The sequence below is a fragment of the Sinohyriopsis cumingii genome, unplaced genomic scaffold, assembly GCF_028554795.1.
Source record: "Sinohyriopsis cumingii isolate HCF-2022 unplaced genomic scaffold, ASM2855479v2 utg000356l, whole genome shotgun sequence".
Classification (NCBI taxonomy): domain Eukaryota; kingdom Metazoa; phylum Mollusca; class Bivalvia; order Unionida; family Unionidae; genus Sinohyriopsis; species Sinohyriopsis cumingii.
The window spans coordinates 150,706-163,735 of NW_028315891.1; the positions used below are offsets into that span (position 1 = coordinate 150,706).

The following is a 13,030-nucleotide window of genomic DNA, read 5'->3' on the forward strand; positions in this document are numbered from 1 at the left end:
ATAACTCTTATGACATTGCAGAAGAATACTGATTTGTCAATATACACATCCTCAGATGATGATCATACCATTCCCCAAGTTTCACAGAGTTGTATTTACAAGATTCTGTTGCACTCTACATACAGCTATCATTTTCAAAAAGGGACAATAACTCTAATAAAATTGTGGGGACATACTAATTTGCTGATTAGCTCATATTCAGAAAATGACTATAATATGTACAAGGTTTCGTGGTGAGCGACTGAAAAAATGTAAAACTAGTTGAAATCACAAGAATGTGTCATATACTGTATACAGAACTCTTAAAAAAAGTTGCAGGAGCAGTCAGCAATTTGTTGGCAAGCACCTCTTTAGATGAAGACATGGCAAAAGCTGGGACTTGCTGTATTCACAAGATAGTGTGCCAGATCAAAGTAAAGACATGGATGACATAAGCTTTCATATCACAAGATAGTGTGCCAGGTCAAAGGAAAGACAGATGGATGACAAGAGCATTCCTATCACAAGATAGTGTGCCAGATCAAAGGAAAGACAGATGGCTGACAAGAGCATTCCTATCACAAGATAGTGTGCCAGATCTAAGGAAAGACATGGATGACATGAGCATTCCTATCATAAGATAGTGTGCCAGATCTAAGGAAAGACAGATGAGTAACATGAGTATTCCTATCATAAGATAGTGTGCCAGATCAAAGGAAAGACAGATGAGTGACATGAGCATTCCTATCATAAGACAGTGTGCCAGATCAAAGGAAAGACAGATGGATAACAAGAGCATTCCTATCACAAGATAGTGTGCCAAATCAAAGGAAAGACAGATGGATGACAAGAGCATTCCTATCATAAGATAGTGTGCCAGATCAAAGGAAAGACAGATGGATAACAAAAGCATTCCTATCACAAGATAGTGTGCCAAATCAAAAGAAAGACAGATGGATGACAAGAGCCCTACTAAAGCTAAGCATCACCTGCTTAGTAACAATATGATGCATGTCATCGCTACTTGGGTGGATGAAGGTTTTTTGACCAATCATTTAGTTGCCAAAAGTGAGGGATTTTAAAAAAAAAGTATTAAAGAAAAATCAATCTGTTGAAAACATTTTTTAAAAGCAAGTTCATTGTTTTAGTAGATACTAAGAAGCATCTAAATATAACCCTTACAAGTCAGCTGATCTTATAAAGTAGAGTTGAATAGAATTTCAGCTTGACTTCAGAAAAAGCAAACTCTTCTTATAAAACTCATAATTTGGTTTAGGCAAATATAAATTGTTTGAGATGGATCGAAGTCCATATGTATATACATTTTCCACAAATTTAAAATTACATTTAAGATAGTGAGGAGCAAATCCATGCATGTAAGGATTGATAGATTTACTAGTAAATCATTTTGAAGTTGAGTTCTTTGTTGAAACAGAAGTCATCCAAGGGTTTTTAAAAAGATTGTTTGTGGTGAATCTAAATTAGCATGAAGAATAAACTTACTTGCTGTTTTTTTTATAATTTAATTTTAGTGGTCTCTTGTTTTATTTATCACTATTACCCCAAACAGAAGAGCAACATTCTAGATGTGGCATGTAATGGGCACTGTAAAATATCCCTCTCTGTTGTTGAGGGAGATAACATTTTCCTCTTTACAAGAGATAAAACAGTGAGTTTGCTTTTTTTAATGACCTTATCAACCTGCATTATCATGCTCAAAATATGTCAATAAATGCCAGACAGTTCTAGTATCTATTTCTTTTAGCATTTATTTAAATTCATCTTTCTTGATTTTTACTTTGGCTTGGCTAACTATGATAATGACTTTTGACATGCCAACATCATACCACTGTTCTCACACCAGTATTTTGACTTGAACCAAATCCTGGTTTCATTTAGTGCTCATACCTTAACGTTGATGTGGGAAATGTGATACCGATGTGGGATACAGTTTGCCCATGTGAGAAAGTCATCTGGAATCTGACTGTCTAAAAGGAGTGAACTCACTGAGGCTTAGCATAACATTGATGAGTACACTCAGTGGCACTGCACATGATATTAATAAGTGCACTCACTGGCAAATATACATGACAATGATTTCTACTAATGACACCTCTTTCATCAGTGAATGCATTCACTTACACTACATGACATCAATGAGAGAACTCACTGATGTTACTTGACATCAATGAGTGCACTTACTTACACTACATGACATCAATGAGAGAACTCACTGACATTACCTGACATCAATGAGTGCACTTACTTACACTACAAGACATCAATGAGAGAACTCACTGATGTTACCTGACATCAATGAGTGCACTTACTTACACTACATGACATCAATGAGAGAACTCACTGACATTACCTGACATCAATGAGTGCACTTACTTCCACTACATGACATCATGGACTGCATTCACTGACATTACCTGACATCAAAGAGTGCACTTACTTACACTACATGATATCAATGACTGCATTCACTGACATTATACAGTATATGACATCAATAATTTCACCAACAGGCACTTTGTAACATGACATGAATGACTGCACTCACGGGCAAATGTACATAACATCACTGAGTGCATTCACTGACAATGAATATGACATCAAAAAGTGCACTCACAATGAAAGGACAAACTTCGCTTGCTTTTAAAGAAACTCTTTTCTCGCAAACAAAAATTTATGATGATTCTAATGATGGAAAAAATCTAGAAAATAATCTGCATCCCTAAACAACAATATACCAAAAATTATTTTTCAACATGATTTTCTTCTTAAAAAATTAGAGAAATAAATCCAAAGATATGCATCATAAAAGTCACTTGTGTAGGATAGAGATCAATCCTTGGGAATCAGAATTTATGGGCAGAAACTGCCTATAAACTCTGACCCTAGGGTGGGATTTTCCTATCTCACACCAATGCATACCATATACTCTCTAATTAGCACCCCCATTCAAACTGATGCCCTCCCCTTCTTAATGCCAGAAAATGTACAACTTTCCAAGAATCATCACCGCTCTGTAATCCATAAGTTTAACACAGGAATTAATTAGTGCTTTTTAATGCCTGTCTTCTTAAGAGTGATGGTTACAATAAAGTGTTGCAGTACAGTGTCTCAGTTGATCACAATGTGTATATCAATGTATAAATTACTAAAGTCACAGGCAAACTTGTAGTGTTAAACATGATGCAACAGCTGGGTAGCAAATTCAAAGACTTGCCAGTCCTACTTCAACCTCCTGCTGAGCATGAAAACGTGTTGATCAACTGATCATTTTAGCTGTGCTGATATTAACAACGACAGAATTCAGTGACTGTAAAATTCCCAGATATGCATGTTGTTCAAGAAAACAAATGCAATAGCTGGGTGGCAAGTTCAAACTGCTGAGTGGGAAAATGTGCCAATATTTACAATGACTGAATTCAGCAGCAGAAAGACCCAGAGATGTACATGTGGTCATTATAAGAGCACATAAAGTGAACAACTTTAGTTTTCATTATTGTGCTTGCATAAATGCCCCCTTTTTGGAAAATGGAACATCCCCAGTAGTGTTTATTACGGAGTATACAGTATGATAGACTATTAATCTTATCATATACACTTGACAGGTGAGATAAAACAAATGTCTCCTGATAAAAGCTCTGTAAATTGTTTTTCTAGGAAGACAAGTTTGAAAAAAATTACCTCGCATTTTGTCTCTCCCCACTTTTGTCTCCAAGGCCTGCATGAAGCATGAAACAGTGTGTCTGCTGATGTCACAAACATACACTTCCTTCATTCCTGCATCCCCTTTTTGCTCATCAAAGAAGCTGAATATGGCATTTACAACAAAAGCACAGGCCTGCTCTGGGGGAAAGCCAAATATTCCAGCACATAAGGCAGGAAAAGCAACAGACTTTGCCTTCATCTTTCTTGCTTCCTGCAAACAACTGTCTATGGCTTTTTCAAGGATTTTTGGTTCACCACTTTTACCATCCTTCCAAACTGGGCCAACAGCATGGGCAATAGCTTTACACTTCAGGGTTCCAGCAGAGCTCACAAACACGTCCCCATCTGACAAGTTCCCATTCTTCTTTACATGTTCTGTGCATTCTTCTTGAATTTTGTTGCCTCCTGAAAAATACACTGAAAGTCTTAAAAACAATATTACACATTAAAAAGCAATACGACCATCCCCATACCATTAAGAATGACATCTTGGTATTTTTCAAAGATGCATGAATATACAAACTGATACAGGCCAATGGGACTAGTTAGGAACATCCCCATACCATTAAGAATGACATCTTGGTGTTTATCAAAGTTGCATGAATACACATGCCAATACAACCATAAAGACTAGTTAGGAACATCCCCATACCATTAAGACTGACATCTTGGTGTTTATCAAAGTTGCATGAATACACATGCCAATACAACCATAAAGACTAGTTAGGAACATCCCCATACCATTAAGACTGACATCTTGGTGTTTATCAAAGTTGCATGAATACACATGCCAATACAATCATAAAGACTAGTTAGGAACATCCCCATACCATTAAGACTGACATCTTGGTGTTTATCAAAGTTGCATGAATACACATGCCAAGACAACCATAAAGACTAGTTAGGAACATCCCCATACCATTAAGAATGACATCTTGGTGTTTATCAAAGTTGCATGAATACACATGCCAAGACAACCATAAAGACTAATTAGGAACATCCCCATACCATTAAGACTGACATCTTGGTGTTTATTAAAGATGTATGAATATACAAACTAATACAGGACAATGGGACTAGTTAGGAACATCTCCATACCATTAAGAATGACATCTTGGTGTTTTTCAAAGATGCATGAATATACAGCTTAATTCGCTGTACTTAGTTCTCCCACAGTTATACAAATTACCAATCAATAAGTCTTTGAAGAAAACTTTGAAGGTTAGAGTACACATGAACGATTGTCTGCACTGTGAAATCCGTCAGTATTGTCCAACAGAACTGAATATCATGTTCTATAAGAAGTTCAATTGAATGCAATACAATTTCGTAAGTAAATTAAAACTGGGTGAAAGTTTAATGTCAACAAAACATCTAGAACTAAACAGAACATGTTATTTTTAACTTTGTTGAACAGGTATCCAGTACATGAAACAAAAATGACTAAAAATTTTCTTCATGCCCTTGCAACAAGTATTTGATTGGTTAAAATTGAATTAAATTGAAACTAAATATATATGCATTTCTGTAGCAAAGTATATTTTTTTACTCCTAAACTTTCTACTTTTTCACAAGGTCTTCATCAGAGGAATGACATCTGGACTGGAATCACATGATCAACTAAATGTTGATCACATGACAAAATCCTGTAGTATAACAGTGGGAGATCGGATCTGGAATAACGGTTCAACACTGGCTCCCCCTCCATGATTTCAGTAGCTTCCCTTTTTATTCTCCTTAGGGTATAACAGTGGGAGATCGGATCTGGAATAACGGTTCAACACTGGCTCCCCCTCCATGATTTCAGTAGCTTCCCTTTTTATTCTCCTTAGGGTACCTAGTACTCGGATGTTATTGCAATAGGAAATATGCCCTGATTCTTTGCAATGCTCAACAACTGCTGTCCGGGTTTCTCTGTTGGTGTACAAGTGTTCTTTAACTCTTGTTACAACAGGTTTCTAGCAATCTCTCCAATGTAGTCTTTTCTACTATTATCACAATGGAACTTACCGATGACTGAGCACTTCTTATTCACTGGAGTGTGGTCTTTTTCTTATTAACTGGAGTGTGGTCTTTTTCTTATTAACTGGAGTGTGGTCTTTTTCTTATTAACTGGAGACTCAGTGGAGTGTGGTCTTTGGGATGTACCAAGATTGAGCAGATGGTGTTATAGGGTTTCTGGATAGGATTTTTGGATAACTTTAGCTCCATGCTCTTGGAAGATTTTTTGTAATCTTTTGGACAGTTAACCAATATATGGTAAAGGGACTGTTACACATCTTTCTCATTTATTACTCAGCTGTTTTTCCCTTCTCTGTTCTTTTTCAGGAAAAACAAACATCCAGTCTTTGTAACAGTTGGCCCTTACAGCTTTCTTAATATGACTGACCCCCATCACATGGTTTTCTTCAGTACTATAACAATGCCATGTTCACCTGACACAACAGAGTTCTTAGCACTGATCTCTTATGTTCAAAATAGTGGATGGAATTAAAATTCAAATACTGGTCTGAGAGGGTAATTTTATGGTATTTCCCCATCATCTAAAATGTGAACTGAAGCATCCAAAAATGGCAACCTCTCATTCTCATCCACTTCATGAGTATACTGGATATTTTCATCAATGGAATTGAGATGCCCTGTGAATTCTTCAATATTATATTCATGCATCATGGTGAAAGTGTCATCCATACACCAAAATCACACATCAGAAGGATGGGTTACAGTGGAAAGAGCATTGTGTTCAAAATCTTCCATATATAAATTTGCCAAAATAGGAGACACTTGTAAGCCAATTTCTGCCCCACTCTTCTGTTGATAAAATTCTCTCTTGATTGGATCATCATTTACTTGATCATGTGACTCCAGTCCAAATGTCATTCTCTGATGATGGCCTTGTGAAAAGGTTGAAAGCTTAGGAGTCGGAAAACCTATTTTGCTATAGAAAGGTATCAATTTTTAGTTTCATAAACTGCAAGTGGCTGTAGCAGGTGGCAATATTCATTCTATAATGCTTTATCACCATATTGTGATGGATTACTTATGTACTCATGCATCAGTCTTGTGTGTTTTAAGGGGCTCTGAGTGGCCGAGTGGTCTAAAGTGCTCTCTGTTATGGATCACTGCCATCTTACCTCTGTCTGCGTGGGTTCGAGTCTCGGATTCAGCTAATGTGGGTATGTGAGAAAGCTTGACAGTAGCTTCTCATGGGTCGGTGGTTCTTTCCAGCGTTTTCCCTGGTTCTTCCTCCACCATTAATACTGGCCGCCATGTATAGCCTATCATGTGCTGAAAAATGGTACTAAATGGTCTAAAGCACTCTCCGTTATGGATCACTGCCATCTTACCTCTGTCTGCGTGGGTTCGAGTCTCGGATTCGGCTAATGTGGGTATGTGATAAAGCTTGCCAGTAGCTTCTCATGGGTTGGTGGTTCTTTCCAGCGTTTTCCCTGTTTCTTCCTCCACTATTAATACTGGCCACCATGTATAGCCTATCGTATGCTGAAAAATGGCATTAAACCCTACAACAACAACAACTACATGTGTGTTTTGACAATATTTGTAAGCTAAAGTCAAACTAAAATTGTATTATCATGAAAACTGAACATAATATTTTATAGGATACATGAAGTCATGTAGTTACTAAATCAATTATGCACTAAGCATAAACTGCCTTCATTTTCTGTCCATTTATACTCTATGTAATTGAGAGTGGTAGGAGCAGGGAATCATTGTAATTATTGCAGGTAGGTGTTACATAATTAAAATTTGTTTAAAACCCCCACAAAAAACTAAACATTTTTATCTTCAAAGCCCGAAGGCTTCAGACCCAAGTCCAGGAGAAAGAGGCAATAAACATCTTTGTCAATGTCCAGACTTCTCCTCCTCCTACAACTGGCCTGACAAGTGGGAGGATGCTTGGAACTCTAATGAATAGGGAGAAATGGTTGGCACCATTGCCTCAGCAAACTTGTTTGTGTCCACCATCATAGAATGTCATATCCTGAAATTACTCTTTTTGTGAGAAAAGACTGTCTCTCTACAGGTATCTTTATGTAGATAGGGTGAGGTCAGAATATAATCGTCCCTGCCCTCCAGCCCCACATGTGTGGACTGACTAACAATGAACATCCTCAGTGAAAAGACTGTCTCTCTACTAGTATCTGTCTGCAGAGAGGGTGGGTTGTCCCTGTCCTCCAGCCCCTCATGTGTGTGTGCGTGTGTGCATGTGTGTGTGCATGTACTGACTTTGATAGTGAACATTCTCAGTGAAAAGACTGTCTCTCTACTAGTATCTGTCTGCAGAGAAGCCATTCCTCAGGAGTACTTCTGAAGACAAAGTCATTGGTGCCATGCGATTTTGGTTGTAAAAAATGGATGGGTTTGGGGGGCAGGCATTTAAAAAAAGGGACTACTGTATTAGCACTCATATTTTGTACTGTCCCTGGCTGAAGAGGACAATACAGACCTGCAGCCTGCAATTTTTGTTACACCTTCAAGCCAATGGAGGAACATCAATGACACTATGAGGGGGAAAGACAACTCACCCCAAAAAGGGTGTCTACACATCCAATAGGAATTAAAAAGGGATATAAGGAAGCGGGACCAGCATATCAAGTTCCCCTCTATAGCTGGATGAGTAAAGGCTGACTACTTATCCCATTCTTGATCAACTGGTAATATAGAAATGGGTAGGGGATACTACCCCGATCCCTGTCTCTGGATCTATAATGGGCCCATTTACAAATGATTAGTGTTTCAAGCCTAGCAGCTAATGCTGGTGTGTGGCACCCCCTTGTATGGTCCACAGTGTCCTCTGATGGAATAGGTCACATTAGATTTATTATTATTAGTTGAGCACAGCATGGCATGATTCACTAGCCTCATGGATTATGGTGGGGATGAAACTGATCTCTTATTGGCACTAATAATACTGGATTGAGTGTCAAGAATCCTAAAGGCCTTATGAGACTTCAAAAAGAAGAGGTCTTGCCCAACAGGGATATTACTCTTCACCACAAGGAGGAAAGATCCTAAACTTTCCTGGGAAAAGAAGGGATTGTCAAAAACAAAGTATGTGACAGAAGCCGGACCTTTCTTTTCATCTGTGCAGTGACTTTCTGCCAAGTCCCACACTTTATCATCACTGGTACAACGAGCAGCAATACAATTAACTAAAGCACTGCTTGCAAAGCAAGGTAGAAAAAAACAAAATTAAACAAAACATTGTAATGATGTACACTCAGCTGTAGGTGGGACTGAGGGAACTAACATTCAATTAAATCAAAATTATAGGTGTCATGCAGAAAACATATTGTAAAACTAAGAATGAAGGCACTTTTTTCACATGTTTACTGACAGAAGAAAGGCACTTTTTGCACATGTCTACTGCATATGTCCACAAGGATGTAGAAGTCAGACTGGAATCTTGTTCTTTTCAGCTCTAGAACCTTCCAATACTAATTGGAGGAAGGAGTCACGTAAAATTATGTAGCTTGAACTAAGTACCCTGCAAAGGTAATTAATGCATTTAATAGTGCATAAGGTATTACTGCTATTAAAATCAGCATCTACGAGATAGAAAATGAGAAATAAATCGTCCCCTTCACATTAACGTTTGCTTTATACATTTATGATAGAGAAAAGAGAGCATCAAATAAAAACCAGGCTATAGCAAAATATTATGCCAGATAAGGGACTACATTGAAAGGGACTGGGATCTCTAAGTATAATTTCAACAAACTGCCCTATTCTCAAAGAGCTATTGTTGATAGTTCTGTCACTTACAATAGTTACCATATAACATGTTTATTTCTCAATGGCTTAAAAAATAAATTAAAATTTTAAATTAAATGTCCACAGGATCACTGTTAATTTCTTAACCTATGACAAATCCCATCGACCATAATCTCTACATCAGTGAGTGCTTTGTTCTAATGAGACATCACTTCCACCATAATCTCTACATCAGTGAGTGCTTTGTTCTAATGAGACATCACTTCCACCATAATTTCTACATCAGTGACTGCTTTGTTTTAATGAGACATCACTTCCACATACATATCTACATATCAGTGGTAGGTTTTATCTGTGTCAGCCTTTGTAAGCATCATACTTTTCAATCCAATTATTCAGCAATGATGTTCTTATAATTTCTAATAACAAAGTATGAGTGATTCAAAAATAAATTTAAACAAAAACCTTAATATTATGACCTTTAAATAAATATAATTCAGAAAATTGGATCTGACGTATTATAATTTTTGTTCACTTTACCATAATCATGAATATATATATCTAAAATAAACAAGAGGTAAATCAAGGAATGTACTTCACTGCCTAGATAGCTTTCATTCTTCTAATTTGACATAATTTGCTCGTTTCATGTTCTAATTGTTTATATATGAATGCTTCAGTAGGAAGCCAAATCAAGGTCATGAAGATCTTAAATTGGGTTTCACATTTGCCATTATAACATTAAATGTCAGTAGCTTTCTGTGTGTGTGTGTGTGTGTGTGTGTGTGTATGTGTGTGTTAATCAATGACAAATTTAAAGGTTACAGTTTTTCCAGCCCTCTAAAGCAGGGGTCAGCAACCTATTGCACATGTGCCACAAGGTAGCATGTCAAGAGGTTTGTGTGGCATGCGAAGGGCAGCCGAAATTCTTGATTTCAACAGTGTTACTCTCTTACTGGTGGCATGCACTCATTCATTTTGTAATTAGTTTGGAAAAAAGTGGCACACTATGTAAAATAGGTTGCTGACTCCTGCTCTAACAGCTCATAAGGCTGTAGTTTATTCTAGTTTTCATGTGAAGCCACTGAGAATTAATTCCTCCTGGATGGAATGTCAGTCCATTGCAGGTAAACACCCAGCTGTTGCACTCAATAAGAGCTGAATCACAATGAGGCAAGCTGGGTTAAAAGCACAATGTACATGGCACAGACAGGTTTTGAACTTAGAACCTTCCAATCACAAATCTGTACTGCCTGTTATTATACAGGTAACACGTGCACAAATGCATAATGCACCCTATTTTCCTGTGCAACCAAATTTTAAAAGCAGGTATTAATGTGTACCTTAGTAAGCATTAGGCTAAACTGCCTCATGAACTGCAAATATAGGGTTTGTTAAACATTTAAGTTGGATAAACACTACATTCTTATTAATAGCTACCTTTCTTCACAATGGCTGCAGCTAGACCACCTGCATGCTGAAGACTAGAATTGGCTGCATTCACCATGATATCTGCCTTCAAGTCTGTCATGTCTCCACCAAACACCTTAACCTCTACACCCCATGAAAGTTTGACTGTAGCACACTCTGTCAACTGATTGAAATTTTGTTGTTTTTGCCATCCTCCTCTGCCTTTACCACCTTCCTCTTCTCTTTGTTTTCGTAAGTCTTTCAATTCTATCACACATTTTGCTTCCTTTTCTGCTTTGTCTATACATTCTTTCCCTTTTGATGTTCTAATATAAAGTTTTACTCCTTGTTTCTGAATAGATCGTTGTTGCTTTTGAATACATTTCTCCATTTCCATGATCTTTTCTTTTGCAGCTTTGAGAGTTTCTTTTGTTCCACTGATTGCAATCTTACCAACAGATTCAAAGCTGATCTTCAATATTTTTTCTCTGGCTGCATCTTGAACAAATTGATGAACTTCATCTTTGGCATGGGTTTGAATAAAGCGGTAAACTCCCTCATCAAGCATCAAGAATTCATGGTATACAGTATTTTCTGCAAAGAATCCTTCAACTTCCTCTTTTACATCCCTTGTGATGCCTGGCAGTGAAAATACTGATATTTCTCCAGGCTTATCTTCTGAAATAAGGATTTGATCAGGGAATCTCGTATTAAGTTTTTCCTTTAGCTTTCTCCAATCAAGATTATTAAGAATTCTAGAGGTCTCCTTTTCAAGCTGAATTGAAAATGTTTCAATCATGGATTCCAGGATCTTCTTCATTTCATGAGTTTCTTCCTCTGTACTGGCATACAAAAGTAGATGCCTATCCTTCACCTCCCATGGATAGTTGATTTTCATATGTGACTTCAATTTTCCATTAACCTTTTTTCTAACATTTTCCTTCTGCAGAAGAATTAGCATCTCTTGTGCCATCATCTCTCGTGTGGTTACTACATCCTGCAATCTGGAATGCATTAGAATGGCTACCTCATTGACAGAGTTTTCAACACCTGTGAGATCAACCTCCTCCTCATGGATTTGAATATTAACATCCCAGTTTTGGTCAATAACCTCGTCTCGAAAGGATACTGCAAGTAGATATTTAGCCTGCCATTTTTTCACGGGACATTTCTTTGTAATCTGTTTAGCAGCAAAGGCTTCCTCCACTTGTTTGATGATAGATGGCATAACAGATTTGTCACCAACGAAAGTCACAGTGTACTTGGCTGCCTCAACAAAAACAGCAACTTTGTCTGGCTGAGACACATGTAACTTTCCAAGCTGTTCTAATCTTACATCCCATTCTTCTGAATTTGATTCAAATACTTTGGACTGCAAGCCATCCAGAAAGCTTTTGAAACAGTCCTGACATTTTTCTGCCCATGTTTCTACTAATGACATGTAATCTTCAACATCTGAGCTTAAAGTACATTCCAGACACACTTCATCTGAGATTGCACTTGGCAATTTCACTTTGGAATAACACTCTGCCAATTCCTCTTCTAGTTTATTGAGATATATTTCATTTTTCTTCAAGAATTTTATTTTGTCTAGTTCAAAATTAGCTATGAGAATTGGTTCAGGTAGAGTCTTTCCCTTGTGTCCTCTAGGCCTGCCCAGACAGCTGTGGTAAGGATGAACGGCAACTTTGGTTTTTTCAATCTCATGAGACCTCTTGCACACTTCCCCAACAACTGAAAGCAGATTTTCCAACCGTTATGGATTATCAAACAAAGTTGTAAAGAGGGAGCAAACTAAAGGTTTGCACAAAGAGTTAGTAAACATTGATCAAAAGTAAGTGACTGAATTTATTTCTGTGTTTCTAAAAGGCTGATAAAGTGATCAAAAATTTTGTTGATTAGGGGCCTGTAGCAGCATGAAAATTTAAACGATATTCGTTTCAGAACATGCACAAATTTCACGTTATCATTCATGACAGAGGCTAAAAACATAGACAGAAACACTTTGTGAATGAAGCTCTTATCTGAACAGATCTGTGATTGTACCACATATCTGAAAACATCTGTGATTGTAGCATGGTTTCTGTCAAACATCAAATCAGAAGATTTAACCAAAATGCTGCCCATATTTTGAATTTATAGGCTATTACAAGACATCATGACCTATTCTACATTTTTTTAA

General features: G+C 37.3%; 1 protein-coding gene across 2 annotated transcripts in view; it reads right to left on the reverse strand.

The window, feature by feature from the left end:
• The window catches only part of LOC149774277 (protein mono-ADP-ribosyltransferase PARP14-like), a 116,661-nt gene that overhangs the window by 77,377 nt on the left and 26,254 nt on the right, over nucleotides 1-13,030 (reverse strand). For both annotated transcript variants that reach the window (XM_089945509.1, XM_089945510.1), the window contains exons 7-8: nucleotides 10,879-12,582; nucleotides 3,679-4,107 (exon numbers count right to left, since the gene is read on the reverse strand). In XM_089945509.1, the coding sequence (XP_089801635.1) occupies nucleotides 3,679-4,107; nucleotides 10,879-12,582 (2,133 nt within the window). The remainder of the gene's footprint in view (nucleotides 1-3,678; nucleotides 4,108-10,878; nucleotides 12,583-13,030) is intronic.